The sequence below is a fragment of the Aythya ferina genome (assembly GCF_964211825.1).
Source record: "Aythya ferina genome assembly, chromosome: 25".
In the NCBI taxonomy this organism is placed as follows: Eukaryota; Metazoa; Chordata; class Aves; order Anseriformes; family Anatidae; genus Aythya; species Aythya ferina.
The window spans coordinates 2,646,762-2,663,971 of NC_140323.1; the positions used below are offsets into that span (position 1 = coordinate 2,646,762).

General features: G+C 46.7%; 2 protein-coding genes across 2 annotated transcripts in view; both read left to right on the forward strand.

Moving 5' to 3' along the window:
• KDM5B (lysine demethylase 5B) overlaps positions 1–9,307 on the forward strand; it is a 48,650-nt gene extending 39,343 nt beyond the window's left edge. Inside the window, exons 22-27 of the mRNA XM_084498204.1 lie at positions 216–374; positions 1,307–1,792; positions 3,763–3,874; positions 5,264–5,418; positions 5,990–6,316; positions 6,984–9,307. Of these exons, the coding sequence (XP_084354330.1) occupies positions 216–374; positions 1,307–1,792; positions 3,763–3,874; positions 5,264–5,418; positions 5,990–6,316; positions 6,984–7,121 (1,377 nt within the window). The 3' untranslated portion in view covers positions 7,122–9,307. The remainder of the gene's footprint in view (positions 1–215; positions 375–1,306; positions 1,793–3,762; positions 3,875–5,263; positions 5,419–5,989; positions 6,317–6,983) is intronic.
• Positions 9,308–14,187: 4,880 nt separating this feature from the next.
• The window catches only part of IPO9 (importin 9), a gene marked incomplete at its 5' end in the record, with an annotated part of 31,745 nt that continues 28,722 nt past the window's right edge, over positions 14,188–17,210 (forward strand). Inside the window, one exon of the mRNA XM_084497890.1 lies at positions 14,188–14,416. Coding sequence (XP_084354016.1) covers positions 14,188–14,416 — 229 coding nt within the window. The remainder of the gene's footprint in view (positions 14,417–17,210) is intronic.

The following is a 17,210-nucleotide window of genomic DNA, read 5'->3' on the forward strand; positions in this document are numbered from 1 at the left end:
CAGGCTGAGTGAAACATCCAGGTGTTTGCAGTCTGGCCATTGTATAAAATTGATTTTTTAACCTTCCAGCTCTCCCTGTTTTCCAGATAACCTCACCCTAGTCTCCCAAATCTTTGATGGAAAAAAATGCAGGAATCCCTGTTGTATGTGGCTGTGTGAAGGGCAGATGAATGCATTACAAATGTTGCAGACAATGCTGCTTTCCTGTTCACTAGGTATTATGTCCCCGGTGTGATATTGGAATACTGAATCTTAAAAGAAAGCAGAAGAAGCTGAAGGAGCCAGTGCCAAGTGGAAAGAAGAAAAGCACTAAGCTAGAGAGCTTGAGTGACTTGGAAAGAGCTCTTTCTGAGAGCAAAGACACTGCATCTGCGGTATGTGACTTTTTTTTTTTTTTTTTTTTTTTGAAATGCAGTTCCTCGGAAGTTCTTTGAACGTTTGTGTTTTCCTCACATGCAGGAGTGTTGCCTTTCACTCCTTTCTGCTTGTTCTGCTGTTCTTCAGAAGAACTTCCAGGACTTCGTACTTGTTTCAGACTTCCAGAATTGCTTAGTTGTGTGTGTTGTCGTCTTGCATGCAGTCGCTTTACAGCTGGCAAGGCATTACACGTCCTGACAAAGCACAGAAAGGACAAAAATTGGGACTTACTTTCCCCATCCATAACAAAACCTTGTTAAAGATAGGTTTTACGAAGCCTGATCCTTTCAAAAAAATCAGTAAGACAACACACTTATTAAAACAAATATGAGCATGAAGACCTCTTTTATTATGGAATCAGTAAAATACTAGTTTTGCATGGAGCAAATCTGGTTGCTGGTGGTAAAGTGCTTCATCCCAAAAGACCTATATTTCAGAGCCTCCACCACAGTAAGATGATGATTAATGAAGGAGGCCTGTGTGAGAGCAGTACTAATTTGGTACAGTTTGAATATTACTGTCTTTGTGGGGCACAATTCAGTTTTAACCTTTGGCAACTACTTGAAACCCAAATGTTTGGTTCTTAATTTTTTGGCCTTCTGTGTTTGAAAACCCAGACTTACAGACAGAGTCCTTCCTAGGAGTGCTTGAAGGAGAAAAGCTTGGGTCCTTTAAATCAAACTGAAATTGCATCAGTGTGTATCCTTGTAACTGCTTTGCTTCAAACCACTGAAAGCTTTGAAGGGAGTCCCAGGGGATGAGAAGCTTTTTAAACATCTGAAATTGTCACCAGCATATCTTCAAGAGTGTGATTGTGCAGAGGTCTCCCCATTTCAAGTAAGCAAGGTTTCTTTAGAAATTACATCTCTTTCTCTGAACTCCCTTTTAGATGGCTACGCTTGGGGAAGCCCGGTTAAAGGAGATGGAAGCGCTGCGGTCTCTCCGAGCAGCAAATGAAGTGAAGGTGCTGTCTAATGAAGACGATGCAGAACTGAAAGTCTGTCTGTGCCAGAAGGAGCCGGCTGCTCCGATGATTCAGTGTGAGCTCTGCAGAGGGTTCTTCCACACCAGCTGTGTTTCGGTGCCCAACATTTTGCAGGGACCTCGTGTATGGCTCTGTCCACACTGTCATCGATCAGAAAAACCACCTTTAGAAAAAATCTTGCCATTGCTGGCCTCCTTGCAGCGTATCCGTGTGAGGCTTCCTGAGGGGGATGCCTTACGGTATATGATAGAGAGAACTGTGAACTGGCAGCACAGAGCACAACAAATGTTATATTCAGGGAATCTAAAACTTATACAAGACAAAGTTGGCTCAGGATTGTTGTACAACAGATGGCAAGCCACAGCAGGCCATTTGCCAGAGACAAATAAGGTAAGACTGAGTGCTTCAGGGTTTCCTGGCTGTGGGTGGTATGTGGTCAGCAAGAACAGTCTTAAACACCTCTGTGTTTTTTGGGAATGTTGTATCTGCTCACAAATACTGCCGAGACAGATTGTGCGTTCCTTTACAAATATAAGGACTTAGTCTTTTGTCTTGACAGTTAGCCAGGATGTGCATGTCCTCCAGCAACAGCTTGGTGTTCTTTTTCTGCTGGAGTCCTAAGAACAATTACTCATAAAGGGCCTATTTTTCCTTCTCTTTTTCCCTGCTTCTTTGATTTAATATGACACCATTAACAACAGTTGCTGAAGCTATTGTTTCAAAGAGCTCTCAGTATTTAATTAGTCTTTATATTATTTTCTTACAAGTATTTGAATATAATCTTAATGTTGAGAATTAGTAGCAGAGGCATCAACCTTCCAGTTTGTAACAAGCTTAGAACTCAGATAAGGTTGTTTTCAGCAGGGTGTCCTCATCTGCTGCTGCTCCTTCTCCTTATCACTTATGCTAGAATTCCCAAGGGGAATCTTGGCTAATACTACCCTGAGTTAAGCTGCAGTAAGTGTTTTAGGTGTGATCTCGAGGGAGTTAGAAGCTGTCTCCAGTAAAGAGATCTCTCAGAAAAAAAGGGCAAGGAAAGTGGGTTAAGCTTTCTAGCTTTCTTGAGATAATAAATGCATTAAAAAAAAAAGTGAAATAAAAGACCTGTTCAGCCTAAAGAATATAAAATACCTTGAAGTTAAATGCGCTGTTGCTCTCATGTTTTTACTGAGAAATGTTACTTCTGCTAGTTGAACCCTGCTGAAGATGGTCTGTGTTGGTGTTTTCATGCTCGCTTAGATATAAAATGCCATGTGTGCTCAAGGAGATGTTGAGGCTGCTTCTCACATAACTCTGCGAAAAAGTATATTTTACTAGGCCAACTTTTATAGTTGATAAAGCTGGGCAACAGTGTGGGCATGTAACTGGTGTTTGGGGCAGAAATAGAAAACAGGCTAGTTCTATTAACATAGCTTTATTAGCTCAGCGTGGCACCACATCACAGGTCCACTCCAGCTCAGTACAAGCTCTGAGCCAAAGCCGCAGTCTCGACGGACTTGAGGTTTTTCTTCTTTGAATCAAGGCTCTCAGCGCTGCTCTCTTGTCCTGTAACAATTGTTTTCCCTGGTTCTCCAGGATAATCCAACACTTGTTCCCCAGAGGTGCTCATAGCAAACCACTGGAGTTGGGTTTCTTTGGCACTGGACAAAGTGAAGGAAGTGGAGCATTTAACTGAGTTTGAGAAATTGATTTGAAAAACAGTTGTGAGCAGCTGAGGAGTGAGCCAGATTTTGAAAGGGGCCCAAACACTTGGGCAGTGAGGTAATGATTGTTTGGGAGGCATCAGGTGAGACATTTGGAAGTAGCTTGGCAGCTTAGGGAGACAACTGCCATGGAGCATCCTGAATGTGACACCTAAGGGACCTTTTAGCTTACCATTGGCATGTCTTCTGCGTGTGTTGATGTAAGGAAAAGTTCTTCAAAACAGCTTGGTGTCTCATTAGATCATGACAGATCACTTTCTGTGAGAGATGACTTCTGTATTACGAACAAAAGAAAGGATAATATTTACAACTTTAGAGCTGAAGCTCTTGCTTCCACAATTTGTTGGCTTATTCCTGCAGTGACTGTGTAGTCTCTGCTCCACAGGCAGAGCATGCTGTTTCCTGCAGTAGGTCTAGATTCTGATCTTGTGGAAATTATAATTCACGGCTAAGAATTCTGACAATAAAGTTGCTCTTGCCTATTTGCAGGTTTAGGATGAAGGATTTAGGTGTAACAAATGGAACATTTTGCAGGAATGCAAATCTTAAGGAATTGCGAGAGAAACAAATTCAATTTTTTGCAGCTATTTGACACTTCAAAATTAAATGTGTAATGAAAATATCTATGCATTATGTTATGTTTTGTTTTTTTTCTAGGTTTCCCAAACAATTGGAGCTATGTCATTCTCCATGCCTCATGACTGGGATAACAGAACCATATATTTACATTCTCCATTTTCTACAGGACAGCAATGCATCCCACTTCATGGTTTGTAATCTTCACTTTGATATTTATTTTGTTTTATTTAGTTTTTTCATGCGTTTGATGGAGAATAGAGAGTGTCCTGGTCAATAGGAGTTGGCTACGGCAGGGAGGCACAGAATTGAGCAGCAGTGTGTGTGCTTCTCTATCCCCTCAGGAGCTTTGGAACTTCATGTCCCATTTGGCAGACAGATAAATTCTTGGTACAGATTTCCCATGTGTGTGATGAGAAGATGTGGCATGGTAGGAGAAGAGGCATCAGCAGACAGCTGGCCCCTTCCCACATGCACAGAAGTGAGCTGAAGCCAGCCAAGCGGGTTGCAGGATACGGAAATGGATGGGAGAGGATTTGGGAAGAAGGAGACCATTGAAATCGTAGGAACTGGATAGGAAAAACATAGGCATAGGGAAGTAGTGCTGGAGACAACAGGATACTTATTCCATAGGATGCAGGTCCACATACGTTTGCTTGCAGCATGGCTGTTAACAGCCACAGAGGCTTTTGAGTGCTTCCTTAGCTGTTATGGCTGCACTGTGCTGTTCAGTACAGTTCTGCACACTTCCTAGCTCAAACTTTGTGTATTTTGGACTAACCCAGACATGGTAGAAGTGGCATCACTGTAGGACTGCAAGAAGCTGATTGTAGTTCTTTCTCTTGATGCATAATGCTATAGGGACCCTGGTCTGTCCTTACCTTCATGTTTTCAAGCCAGTGCAGCTTAATCCATAGTAAGACTACACAAAATATTTACTTCAGTTTAACGTAAAATCAAGCAGAGCAGTCACTTGGCTACCAAGTTTAACTGTGCAGGCCTTATTTGAGTTTTATGGCATACTGTATTAAGGAGTTATTAAATAGAGATTTTGACATACCCTAGCTGTGTCTATTTCAAAAGCCTGATGCACGTTTTGGAAGCTTCATTGTAGTAGTAGATAGTGGCTGTACAGCAGGAATCAGTTGCAAGGTTCATCTCCTCAGCTTTTCTTCCTTTCCCCTCTTGGCTTCACTTACAAATTCCACTCAGTTTGTTCATCTCATCCGCTTGTTTTGTAGTGAGATCATTACACTTCTTGTATTTTCAGAGGAAGGGGAAATTGCCAATAATGATGGCAGTGTTTTACCCTAGAACCAGCAAGAAATGGAAGCGTGGAGGGGTACTGAGTCACTGTACTGTTCAGTAACTTCTGTGGATGTCTTTATCTCTTTTTAACCCTGCTGTTAAAAATGAGCAGTGAAGAGGGAACAGATAAGAGTTAATCTGTAGAGTTGCAGATAAAAAAAAGTCTTTCACAGTTTTTTTTTACGTGCTACCGGAGAAGGATTTTCATTATCTGTGCATTTCTCATCAGTGCTGACATGGAAGAATTCCTTTTCTTCTCTCTCTTTCATAATAGTCATTAGCACAGAGCTGGATGAGCTGATGATGGAAGCCCAGCTGCTACAGGTTTCTCTGCCTGAAATACAGGAGCTGTACCAGATCCTATTCACAAAGCAAAGCCCCACTTCGCAAACAGAGCAGAAGTCATCAGTTGGACAGACAAATGAAAAGGCAAGTGTCTGAAAACAGCAATGAGATTGGGGTCACTTGGGAGTAGAGGTGTAGTCCCAAAGCTGGGAAAAAAATATATATTTGACTGCCAGAACATAAAAGTTTTACAATGAGGTTTGTGTGTGTGTGTACTTCCATGAAAACACATTTTGCTTGCTCTAAAGGGGTCAAGAAGTCAATAACAAATTTGTACAAACAATTGAATGTAATTTGTGGTCTAATGCATTTCTGCTCTTTGAATCTGGATTTTTACAGTCACTCCCTGTATTTGAAGTACATCTATCCTAATTTGAACTGCAATGCTTGTCCTGTGTTTAAGAGGCCTTCTTAACTGCCTCTGAAGCCGTGGACTCAGGAAATGAGAGTTCTTCTTCCATAAACTTCTGTCACTTGAGCACGACTCAAACCTTTGACCCCCCCCTTACACATCACACTTCAGCTGAAAAGGCAGCACTCTTGTCAAACATTGCGCACTTTTACTTAAGACTGCTCCTAAACACAGGGTATAAAACAACAGACAAACCTAAGTTAGTTGTATACTTAACAGCTTGTCAAAATACCTTCCCAACAGAATGAATGTTGCCGGGGAAAAAAGGATGGAATTAGTTACATGGAAAGAAAACTAAAGCGGCGTTTTGAGAGAGAGAGCTTCTGTGATGAGAAGAGAGCAAGGGTAAAAAAAATGAGAACACCCAAAAAGAAGAAACTGAAACTGAATCACTCAAGGGATCTCTGCACTAACAAACTGGAGAGAGAGCGTGAGCGACTCTTCGAGATGCAGCGTTCCAGTGAAAGCCACTTGTTTCCCTCAGATATGTCATTCTCTGAGCAGGAGGACTCTGAGGATGAAGATGCCATCTGCCCTGCTGTGAACTGTCTCCAGCCTGAGGGAGATGAGGTCAGTAAAGACAAACCCACTGTGGTGTTCTGAATGCTGGGATCTGGAACATTCAGCTGCACTGAAAATGTTTTGTCTACGGAAACGCTGTTCACAAAGAGGGCATGAGGTACTTAGAAATCCAGAGGCGTTGTCTGCTGTTGTTGGACACCTTTAGTAATGATCCTTCCCACCTTCTCCAAGAATAACTAGAATTGGGGAAGGTGGGTGGACATCAAAACATCTGCATGGAGTTTTGGAAGAAGGAGATGGGGATGTGCAGACACCACATCCACTGTGCTCTTGAAATATGGGTGTAGAAAGACTTTGTGGATTGCATTTTCTAGGGATAGAGACAGCGCCTTAAAGTTCTGCATAGGTCTATCCATACTGAAGAGGGGAGAAGAGGGACATTGCCAGATGCTTGGGTCAGCCAGTTATCAGCCATAAACTTCCTATAGGTGGGAAAACAGGAGGGATAAAAGAAGTGTGCCCTTCTCTCAGCTTCAGAGGAGCTGGACTACAGCAGTCCAGAAAGTGGTGAGCACAAGATGAGTATCCAGCAGTACCCAGTCATAGAATGGCGTGTTCTGTACTCATTTAAATAGATGAAGAGCTGAAAAATAACTAGTGAATGCTGTATTTGTTTGGTCCTTCTCTGAACCCCGCTGTATCTGTTCTCCATTAGGTGGATTGGGTCCAGTGCGATGGCAGCTGCAACCAGTGGTTCCACCAGGTGTGTGTGGGCATCTCTCCAGAAATGGCAGAGAAGGAGGACTACATCTGCATCAGCTGCACTGGGAAGGACTCTCAGTATCGGAAGTAAAACTCCCCATAAACCATTCAGAACTTGAGTAAAGAAGGTTATCAGAGTTTTCCAATAAAGCCACAGGGGCTGGTTTAAGAACCAGATTGCAAATGGTGCTACTTCTATCCTCATGGGATCATTTTCCAGAACTCAAAACAATTTTTGACACTTTTGTATTTTTCCCTTGATCTTTGTGGTTGTTGAGGTTTGAGAAGCTGACTGTTTAGCAGGGGTTCCCACCAATTTGGAAGGCATTTGAAACATGCACCTTTTATTGTACAGCATTAAATTACCTCTCTGGGATTTACCGGCATATTTAATTCAGCTTGGTTTAGGTGCAAAAAAACCTGCACCATGGATTTTCCAATAAATCCTCTTTTGAGGAAATCCCTGTTTACTCTGTTAACTCTTTGGAGACTTTAGGTTTTTTTCCACTTTGTTTTTCGTAGACTAGGTTTATTTATCTGAGCAATAACTTCTATGTCTGGTTTCAGTGACTGGAATGACAATTCTGAACAGCGTGTTGCTTTTAGCATTGGTTGATGTACAGAAAGCAAATGTTAGATCCTAGAGTCACTGATGGCCCAGTGACGTAGAAGACAGGAGAGAAAAAAAAAAAAAGCTCTGTAAAGTAATTGCCACAGCTGTATTTTGGCTTTCTCCTTTTTTGGGTAGCTTGTATCAAATGTTGCAGTTTATATTGTGGAATAAACCCCTGGTTATGTTATAAAATTAAATGTTGGTGTTTTTAGAGAGCTTGAAATGCAGTTTCATTTCCCTCTGGATAGATCTTGGTCAATGGGTTCTTATATTCAAGAGAATTCCCTCTTAAAGGAAAAAAAAATGCAATGGTATTTTCTTACCTTTTATACTCAGGTTCTTACATCAAAAAAAAAAAAAAAAGTTTTTCAAGTCTTTTCAAAGTTTCTCCAAAACTGGTTATTTACAGGTTGGGTGAACTGCAGGTCACGACTGCAGTTTGGCAGGTGAAGGAGTGGGCAGTTGGCTCAGGTGGCAAAGGTGCAGAGCAGCTCCTCCTGCCAGCGTGGTGCAGCTGCCTCCTGCAGGAAGGACTCTCCCTGCCACAGGTATTGCAGCTGGCCCAGAAGCACACTTGTTGGCAGTCAGTCCACAGAGTGCTCCCTCATTCCTTTCAGCTGCTTCTGCTCGTGTTTGGGCTAAAAGCCTGAGGAATGAGGAGATTTCTGGACAGGTTATGATTCCATCAAAGGCTGTGTTTGAGGACCTTAATGCGGGAAAGAACGGGACAGTGCAGATGATGACAGTAAGGAGGAGGAGAAAGGAATAAAATAACCAAGTGCACTATGCCCAGAGCTCCCCCAGGCCTGGAGGGAGAGGAGAGGCACAGGAAAGGGACAAAAAGCAAGTGGAGTCAGGAGCACAGGGAAGGAGCAGCAGTAGCAACAGTTCTGCCTTGGAGGGAACAAGACCTCTAAGAATAAGTTATTTTTCTGAGCTCAAAAGCTTTGAATTTGAAGCACCTGGGGCTTACTGGAGAGCAATTGCTAATGCAGAATATAGCTGCTCCTTTGGGAAAGGACTGATGCCAGTGATGGGGCTAATTGTCTGCCGAGGGTGAAACTTAGAAGCCCTAGAAGATGGAAGGTCTAGGAGATGTTTATATCAGAGAGAGCACTCTTAGGACATCCTGTCTCCACCAGAAATGTGGCGGTGTTGGTATTCCCTCAGTTCATCAGCAAGAGGAAATGGCTGGTAAACTTTTTTCTACCATTTTTAGACCTTTCCCCTGCAGCAACAGTGTGCAGGTTCTGGGCACAGTGCAAAGCCCTCGAGCAGTGCGTGGCTGATAACGACGTGGTGGATGTGTGAGTGAGAACTGTGTAGGAATTAGATTTCCTAGTTGTTTTTTTTGTTTGTTAGCTTTGTTGGTTGGGTTTTGGGGAGATGTCTTTTGTTGTTTCTTTTTCTGTTTGTTTTACTCCTTTAGTTATGCTTTCTAGTCTCATGTTGATTTTTAACTGTTCTAGATTCTTCTGCATTAAATCATAGATGATTTGTCTAAAATGGGCAGAGGCAGTCAGCCTGACCACACTTACAGCAGTTAAATGTGTGTATACTTTCCCATTATGACTTCATCCTTTGCTGTAATTGTCAAAAGAATGTTTTGTGATAAGAAATCTTTGTGCAATGCCAAGATAACAATCCAAGCTGTGGAAAAAGAACTGATCTGTAGTGTCATCCTTTTAAAGAAGGTAGATGAACAAACTTGAAGGAGCTTGCACAGTGTTCTGATGTAGCTGAAAATGTTACCAAGTTTTCTCTCATGGTATTCCTTTTATTTTTATTTCCATTAAAGAGATGGCTGTTTAAAAAGAAGTGCCATAAGAAATATGATGCGGTTAAGGACCAAGAAAAAGTTGTGATTTTATTGATGGTTCTGACTACAAAATTTCTCATCAGGCTCAATGAATGCAATGGACTTGGGAGTGCTTTGACCTCCACCCCCTCATTAGCCCACAAGAGTAGAGCTGCCTGTGGGCCACTCTTTGGCCCTGGCAGGCTGTTTAGAATACAAAAGTGGGATTTAGGGTCTTTGTGACTCCAGCAGACATTGGACTCCAGCTCTGATGTGCTCTGGAACCAAGCACAGAAAAGTAGGCTGCCCATGTGAGGCTCCACCTGGAGTCCTGCATCCAGGTTTGGGGCCCCCAGCACCAGAAGGATGTGGGGCTGTTAGAGCGAGCCCAGAAGAGGGCTGCAAAGATGATCAGGGGGCAGGAGCACCTCTCCTATGAAAAAAAGGATGAGAGAGCTGAGGCTGCTCAGCCCAGAGAAGACAAGGCTCAGGGGCTGACCTCACTGCGGCCTTTCAGTACTTAAAAGATTTATAAAAAGATGGAGAAGGACTCCTTGCTCAGGTAGGTAATGATAGGGGGAATGGTCTTAAACTAAAAGAGGATGGATTTAGATTAGACATTAGGAGGAAATCCTTCATTGTAAGGGTGGTGAGGCACTGGAACAGGTTGCCCAGAGAGGCTGTGGGTGCCCCATGGTGCTCAAAGCCAGGCTGGTTGGGGCCTTGGCCTAGTGGGTGGCATCCCTGCCTATGGCAGGGGGGTTGGCACAGGATTACCTTCCAGCCCAAAGCATTCTATGATGGGAGGAAGATGGGAAACTGGTCACGAGGCTGCTCACTGTGTGCTCTGCTTCACAGCGATGGCTCGGTGGCTGTGTGGATTGGCAGCTGTGGATCTCTGCAGAAGGATTCTTCTGGAGGTGGCAGAAGAGATGTTAGGCGGTTGTCTTATGTCAGCCATTTTTGCTACTCACACCCAGATAGTACATATGTATTGTTTGTATTCCACAGACAATAAAACAACCCAGTCCTCTCCTTCCCAGTCGCATCCTGGGTGATGCTCTGTGCAGGGACCTCTTCTACTTAGGGGTTAAACTGAGTTTCAAATATAGAAAAGGATGTAATTTCTTAAGGACAACACATCAGATCCCAATATTTCATTTACAGCTGGGGAAATTAGGGAGTACAAACAATTGATTCAGGGAGGGGGAACATTTCCTTTACAGCTGTGGAGTTGTTTTATGTATTGAATGGCACCAGGAGAGGAAAAACAGACCTGAAATACCTTCTTTGTGCATTGTGGGACTTCAGCAGTGACTTGTTAACAGGAAAGGGGATGGAGGGGATCTAATACTGACTAAATATGCATATATTTATGTGAACAATGCAGGAGCAAATGCAGTTAAATTTACAGCGTGGCACAAAAGCTGTTTTGTGTTACAGCTGCCTGTGATGCATGGAGGATTGTTTAGGCATTAGCACACTTCAGAGAAAAGGGAGTTTAAGGAAGGGACTTCAGCTGTAGGCCAGACCCCTACCAGGGCAGACAAAAAGATCAGGCTGCTGTGTCTGCCGTAGGAGAAATGGGTAAGTAGGACATGACTACACTTCTCACACATGATTTAGGAAGGGAAGGGCTCCAGAATATATGTGCAGGCAGCTGCTACCTGGAAGCAAAATTAAGAAGCTGAGATGACTCTTCTATGATTCTAGCTATAAATGTGCTCTTCTAAGAGAAGGGTTGAGGTGTGCAGCCTCAAAGAATGGCTTTATTCTTTCTTCAGAAGTGAACAAGCTACATATTGAGAGTTCTCGTCTAGGATGTAAACATGTCAGTCTCTGAAGGCAAGAAGAGCATCAATAAAAACTGTCTGGAAGAGGTGATAAAACAGTCATTGCTTAATACTACTGGTTCAGCATGCAGCTTCTATTTAAGACAGACAAAAATGAATTTGGCATCATCAGTGGGTTCCAGTAAAAAATGTTAGATAGAAGGAGAAAATACTTTATGAACAAACAAAATTGTATGTTGTGTTATGATACCAGGCCCAAAATTCAAACGCTGAGAAGAATGTATGCTGAAAGACGGTTGGAAATAAATACTGACAAACCTGAAATTAAGAGATGCAGCTTAATGAAAGTACTTCATGCACCCCAATCCTTCAAGTCCTAAAAAACTTGGTATTCCTACTGCTTGCAGTAACATTTTTTAAAGGTACCAGCTGTGTCATCACAATGTTGGGGTAGTTTTTTGCATGTGTGTGATTGCCTAGCTGGGCACCTAAAATATATAAGCATTGTAAATAGGTAGTAAAGTCAGTAGCTTTTTATCTACAATGCACACAATTTGCTCAGTGAGCACCTCCATCATGCAGGGCTTGTTAAGGACACCCCAGTGGCAGAGAACACGTGTCAGGTGTTTGGTATGCTTCAGTATCTGTTGGGTTTGGGGGGTTTCTTGTTGCTGCCTGAAGTTACATTTTAAACAAAGGGGGATGCATACCATGTAATGCCCTTGTTGTTATTCAGGCTGATCCTGTGCCAGTCCTGGTTTTTCTTGAAGTATTTTTCCTTATTACAACCATAACCATATCAGCTGCAGGTCTTTCTATGGAGTCTTTCTTGCAGAGAGGAACTTGAAGCCTTGTGCACCTTGCCCTGCAGTAACCTCGAGTCAAAGCATCACAGGAGGAAACAAGGAGTTCATCACAAAATAACTTTTCATGCTAAAAGTATCATCTTTTTATGGTGACTGAACTTCCTTCCCTGAAGCATGTCAAAAGAAAAGATGAATGTCCAAAACCCATTTGGTCTTGACATGAAATATATGGCATTTGAAAGGTGAGCTCAGTTCGCTGGCTTTGCAGGAAGCATCTGTGCAGAAAACGTGTGAAGAGAGTGTGCAATGTACAAAACAGATGGGAATTCAAACCTGAAAAAGCCTGGAAGACTCAAATAAATGTAATTTCTACCAGTACAGAAGGACCAGTTGGAGCATTCAGTGCTGCTGTACAGTCACTTGAGCGGAAAGGAAGGATGATGGGCTAGACAAGCATTGCTTGGGGGTACTGCTTTTGTCTCTAAACTGTGGCCTTGTTTTCTGCAAAGTGTTGAAATACAGAAGCAGTAGCTCTGGCTGCTACGAAGATACAAAAATGACAAATAGATGTGCAGGCCTATTGTTTGTTGGTTCTGACATCAGCCAGCCCATGTGGGGGGGCAGGGGGTTGTCAGGTGAAGTAGTCCTGGCCTGTCTTGCTGGTTTTGGTGTAGTAGGAATTCACTACACTTTCCCCTAAACCAAACTACTGGGACAGTGCAAAGAGGAGCAGTTTATCCTAGCCTAGCCAAAGTTATACCTTGTATAAATATGTACTTGTTCCTCCAGCAGAAGCAGCATTTTGAACAACAGAGGAAAAATCCTTATCTGCCTTATCACCAACTGTCCTGGCCCTAGGAGGGGCAGGGGTGTGCACGGTGCGGCGTGCCAGGATGTTAAGAGGAGCCCTGTTCTCTGCCTCTAGGCATGAGCCCTACAGCTGAGGTCTGCCCTGCACAAAATTCCGACCTCAACTGAAATTTGTGCTCAGGGGGGTGATGTCTGCTGGCCCCAGCCTGCGGGGAGCCTGTGTTTCCCTTGTTCATCAGGCTGCTGCTTCTCCTAGAGGAAATCTTGAGCTCAAGCTGCAACCATTATGTGTCATCTATGCGAATGCTTGCAGCTTTCTGGATGAGAACATTTCAAAATATGAAAGAACATGACTGGAAGTGTTATCCTAACAGAATGGACTTCAGCTTAGAAGAGGCTAGCAAGGCTGGCTTGGCATGTAACAAAATACACAGAAAGGGTGCTGTGTGATGGAAAATGGCAGCTAGGGGAACAGGGACTTGCATGCAAGTGACAGGTGGCTCGACTATTGAACAGCACCTGGCTATGGCTAGTAGCCCAGTGCTCCCCATGGTAGCCCCTTCACAACCGGAGACATGGTTGGATGCAGCACGAGGGCCAGTTGAGAACCAATGCGGTCCCACCACTGTCCCTTGAGCAATGTGTCCATTTTGCCCGTGTTAATACTGCGTTGTGGTATTGTAATGCTTTGTAAAGTTGCTGCCTTGGAGTGGGTCCAGAGAAGGGCTACGGAGCTGGTGAGGGCACTGGGGGTGTTTGGGCTGGGGAAGAGGAGGCTCAGGGCAGAGCTCATGGCTCTCTGCAGCCCCCTGAGAGGTGTGGGGAGCTGGGGGTTGGCCTCTGCTCGCAGATAACCAGGGATAGGGCTAAAGGGAATGGCCTGGAGTTGTGCCAGGGGAGGTTGAGGTGGGCAATGAGGAGCCATTTCTGCTCAGACTGAGCGGGCAGGCGTTGGGACGGGTTGCCCAGGGAGGTGGGGGAGTCCCCGTCCCTGGGGGGGCTCCAGGAGAGGTTGGGGCTGGTGCTTGGGGACACGGCTCAGCAGTGACAGCGGTGACAGGAGGTGCTTGGAGCAGGTCACCCTGGACGGCTTCTCAACCACCACCCCCCTGTTCCCATTCCCCCTCTCCTCTGAGCCGGCGCCTCAGGGCTCGGGCCCCGCCCTCCCTTAGCACAGAGGCGGCGCCGCCATTTTCCCTCCGCGCCTCCCGGGGGCGCTGTGGGGGCGGCGCCGGGGCCTCGCCGCCATCCCGGCGGGGTGCGCGCGCGCCGTGCGTGCGTTTGGCGCGCGGCGGCGGCGGCGGCGGAGGAGGAGGAGGAGGAGGGGAGCGGGGGCCATGGCGGGCGCGGCGGCGGCGGGCGGGCCGGGGGGCGGCGGCGGCGGAGGCAACGGCGGTGGAGGAGGAGGAGGAGGTGGAGGAGGAGGAGGAGGAGGCAGCGTGCCCGGCCCGGTGGCTCAGGGCCTGAAGGAGGCGCTGGTGGAGACGCTGACCGGGATCCTGTGCCCGGTGCAGGCGGTGCGCGCCGCCGCTGAGGAGCAGGTGAAGGTGCTGGAGGTGACGGAGGGTGAGTGAGGGGCGGCGGCCACCGGGAACCGGGGCTGCGGGGAAGGGAGGGGAGGGGCCGGGCCTGGGCCCTGCGGGAAGCGCCGCCCGCACGGAGCGGAGCCCCAGCGGCCGCCCCGCCTCCTGCAGAGCCCCCCCGGCACCGGGGGGAGGAGAGGGGGCAACGGGGAGCACCGGGGGGGGCCCGGACCCGCTGCCTCCATCCCTGGTACCGGTGGGTACCGGTGTGCTGGGTTCTCTTGGTGCTTCTCTCCCTGCCGGGGGGCTGTGGGCTGTGCCCCTGCCCGGTCCCTGTTGCTGACCCGGTCCCTGGGTGCTGAGGCCGGGCCCTGGCTCTCGGGATGGAGCTGACACAAGAGGCCCCGGTGCCTGACAGCCCCCGCTCCTTTGGCTCCTTTTGGTGGGGTCATTGAGGCAGGTTGTGTGCTCAATGCTTCTGCAAACCGTGCTTAAAACGCTGCCGCTGTTCAGGGTTTGCTTCACGTCAGCTCAGATTCGGTGACCTGACCCCAAGGGCTGAAAGGCGTGGAAGGCACTGGAAGGTCTGCGAGGAGTCCTGCAGGCGGTCAGGGCACGGAGCTGCAGCCTGGGCTCCTCAGCGGGTTCCTGGTGCCTCCTGCACGCTTCACCTCACCTCCCGTCGGATTTTGGTGTTCTGGGAGGCGCTTTAAACTCTTTCTGCTCCTCAGCTTGAGCTCAGACACGTTATCAAAGGCAATTTATGGTAAAGAGAAGGAAGGCGTAAGGGTGTGCCTGGCTCCGGAACAGTGTTGTGATTGCCCTGGGTGAAAGCGGGGCGATGAAAGGAAGGCAAATTGTTTGATAAAAACATATCTGGTTATACAGCCCCTTATCGTTTGTTGTAACACTCTCAGGTCGAGCCTTCCTTGGTTCATTAGGAGGAAATTTGTTTGTTTCTGCTGCGGCTGGTGGAGGTTTAAGGGTGGCAGTGCAATAGTGCGAGCTTGTCGTCAGTGTGCTCTTCAGTGGCAGCTTTCTTTTTTCCTGGCAGTCTGAATATTACCACAAGGCATCAAAGCAAGTTTGTGTAATGGTTTGAGTACCGGATTTCCAGAAAACACTACTTTTTGTGGGCTGTAGGTGATGGATGCCCCTGAGATCCCTTAGGATGCCCAGGAACACAACAGGACTACATCTGGTCAGGACCCGTTAGGGTAAGAGGAACGGAGTCAGCTTTGCCTTCTCTTTTTCACAGCTTTGCAAATATCCTCGTCATAGAGTAGCAGAATGCTCCAGGTTGGAAGGGCCCTTGAAGACCATCCACTTCCAACACCCCTGCCGTGGACAGAGATGCCACCCACTAGATCAGGTTGCCCAGAGCCTCGTCCAACCCAGCCTTGAACAGCTCCAGGGTTGGTAGCCCAGAGAGGCTGTGGATGCCCCAACACTTCTCTGCTTTCAGCTCCCAGAGCCACGGGGCTTTGCTGCAGGATTTGTCCTGTTTAACAGCTTTACCTGTGGCCCGGAGAAGGGTACTGAGGACACGCTCGTGCAGTTTGCAGGTGACACCAGTTTTGTCCCCCACCCAGAACAAGAAAGCAGTAAAAGGGAGCGAGTTCTGCTCCTCCTCCTGGCTTTTACATGGAAAACGTAGCTTATTCCTCCCGTGCTGTTTGACTGTGACAAGAGAGGAGTAACCAAGGAAGCACAGAATGATGCGGATGAAGGGACCTCAGGAGGTCTCCAGTGCAGCCTTCCTGGTGAAAGCAGCACCAGCAATATCAGAACAGGTTGCTCAGAGCATTTCCTAGTCAGGTCCTGGAGCGCAGGGCTTGCCAAGAGCAGGTCAGTGAGGGGAAGAAGTGTGGGTTATGTAGGTCAGAAGTGCTTTAAAGAAACCAGGAACATGCTGTCATCAAGCAGGCTAAAGAAGATGCTGAAAGTAAAACCAAGGGCAATAGGAAAGGACAGAGGTGTTGGCACTTTTGATGAAAAATAAATAAGTCAGGAGCTGGAACAAGTAGAATTGGGTACAGCTCTGTTGTGGCAGAACTGATCTGTGCATGATGGAAGAGCTGCTTGAAGGAGTCCTGGGACTGCAAGAAAGCTTTTAGAAAATTCCCTTACAGAAACTTTTTGAAGAAACCAAGCTGCTGCGGACAGCCCTTGAGTTAATAACTGATTAAAAGCTTGAAGACGAGAAGCAGAACAGCCTGGTTGTGTTCTACACCGCATGGAGAGGATGAGAAGTCCCGCACAGAGCTGAGCTGCTCAGCACATCCCTAACGGAGCGCAGAAGAGCGAGCAGCGATGTGACCAAGGTGCCGGTGGTACTGAGCTGTTTGGTTTGGCTCGCCTAAAAATTGGTGGCAAAAACCACAGAGGGATTTCACAGGAGGGAGCCGAGTGCTGGGGTGTGTAAATGGGAGGCGTAAGGTGGTGCTGATGAGTGAGGAGGAGGAGGAGGCAGCCCCAGCGATGCCTCGAGAAGCAATGGGCTGTGCTAACAACTGCTGCTTGGAGAAGAGAACGGTTGTTAACGTGGAGAGATTCCTGGAAATATCCATTTGCTGCTCTGCCCTGCTCCCAAAGGCAAATGGGCCAGAAAGGAGGGAACGGAGAACAAAGCAGGGCAGAAATCCCTCGTGCTTCTGCTGCCTGCGTGCGCTGCGGGCCTGCCGCTCTCGGGAGGGCTGAAGGAGGCACGGGAAACATGGCATGGAAAAGTTCTGCTGAGATGGAGCGAGTAAATTGGCTGTGCTGCCTGGGAGGGAGCCGGGCTGGAGGAGGGGATGTGCTGGGGACATTCAGCCCTGCCCATGGGTGTTGGGGTC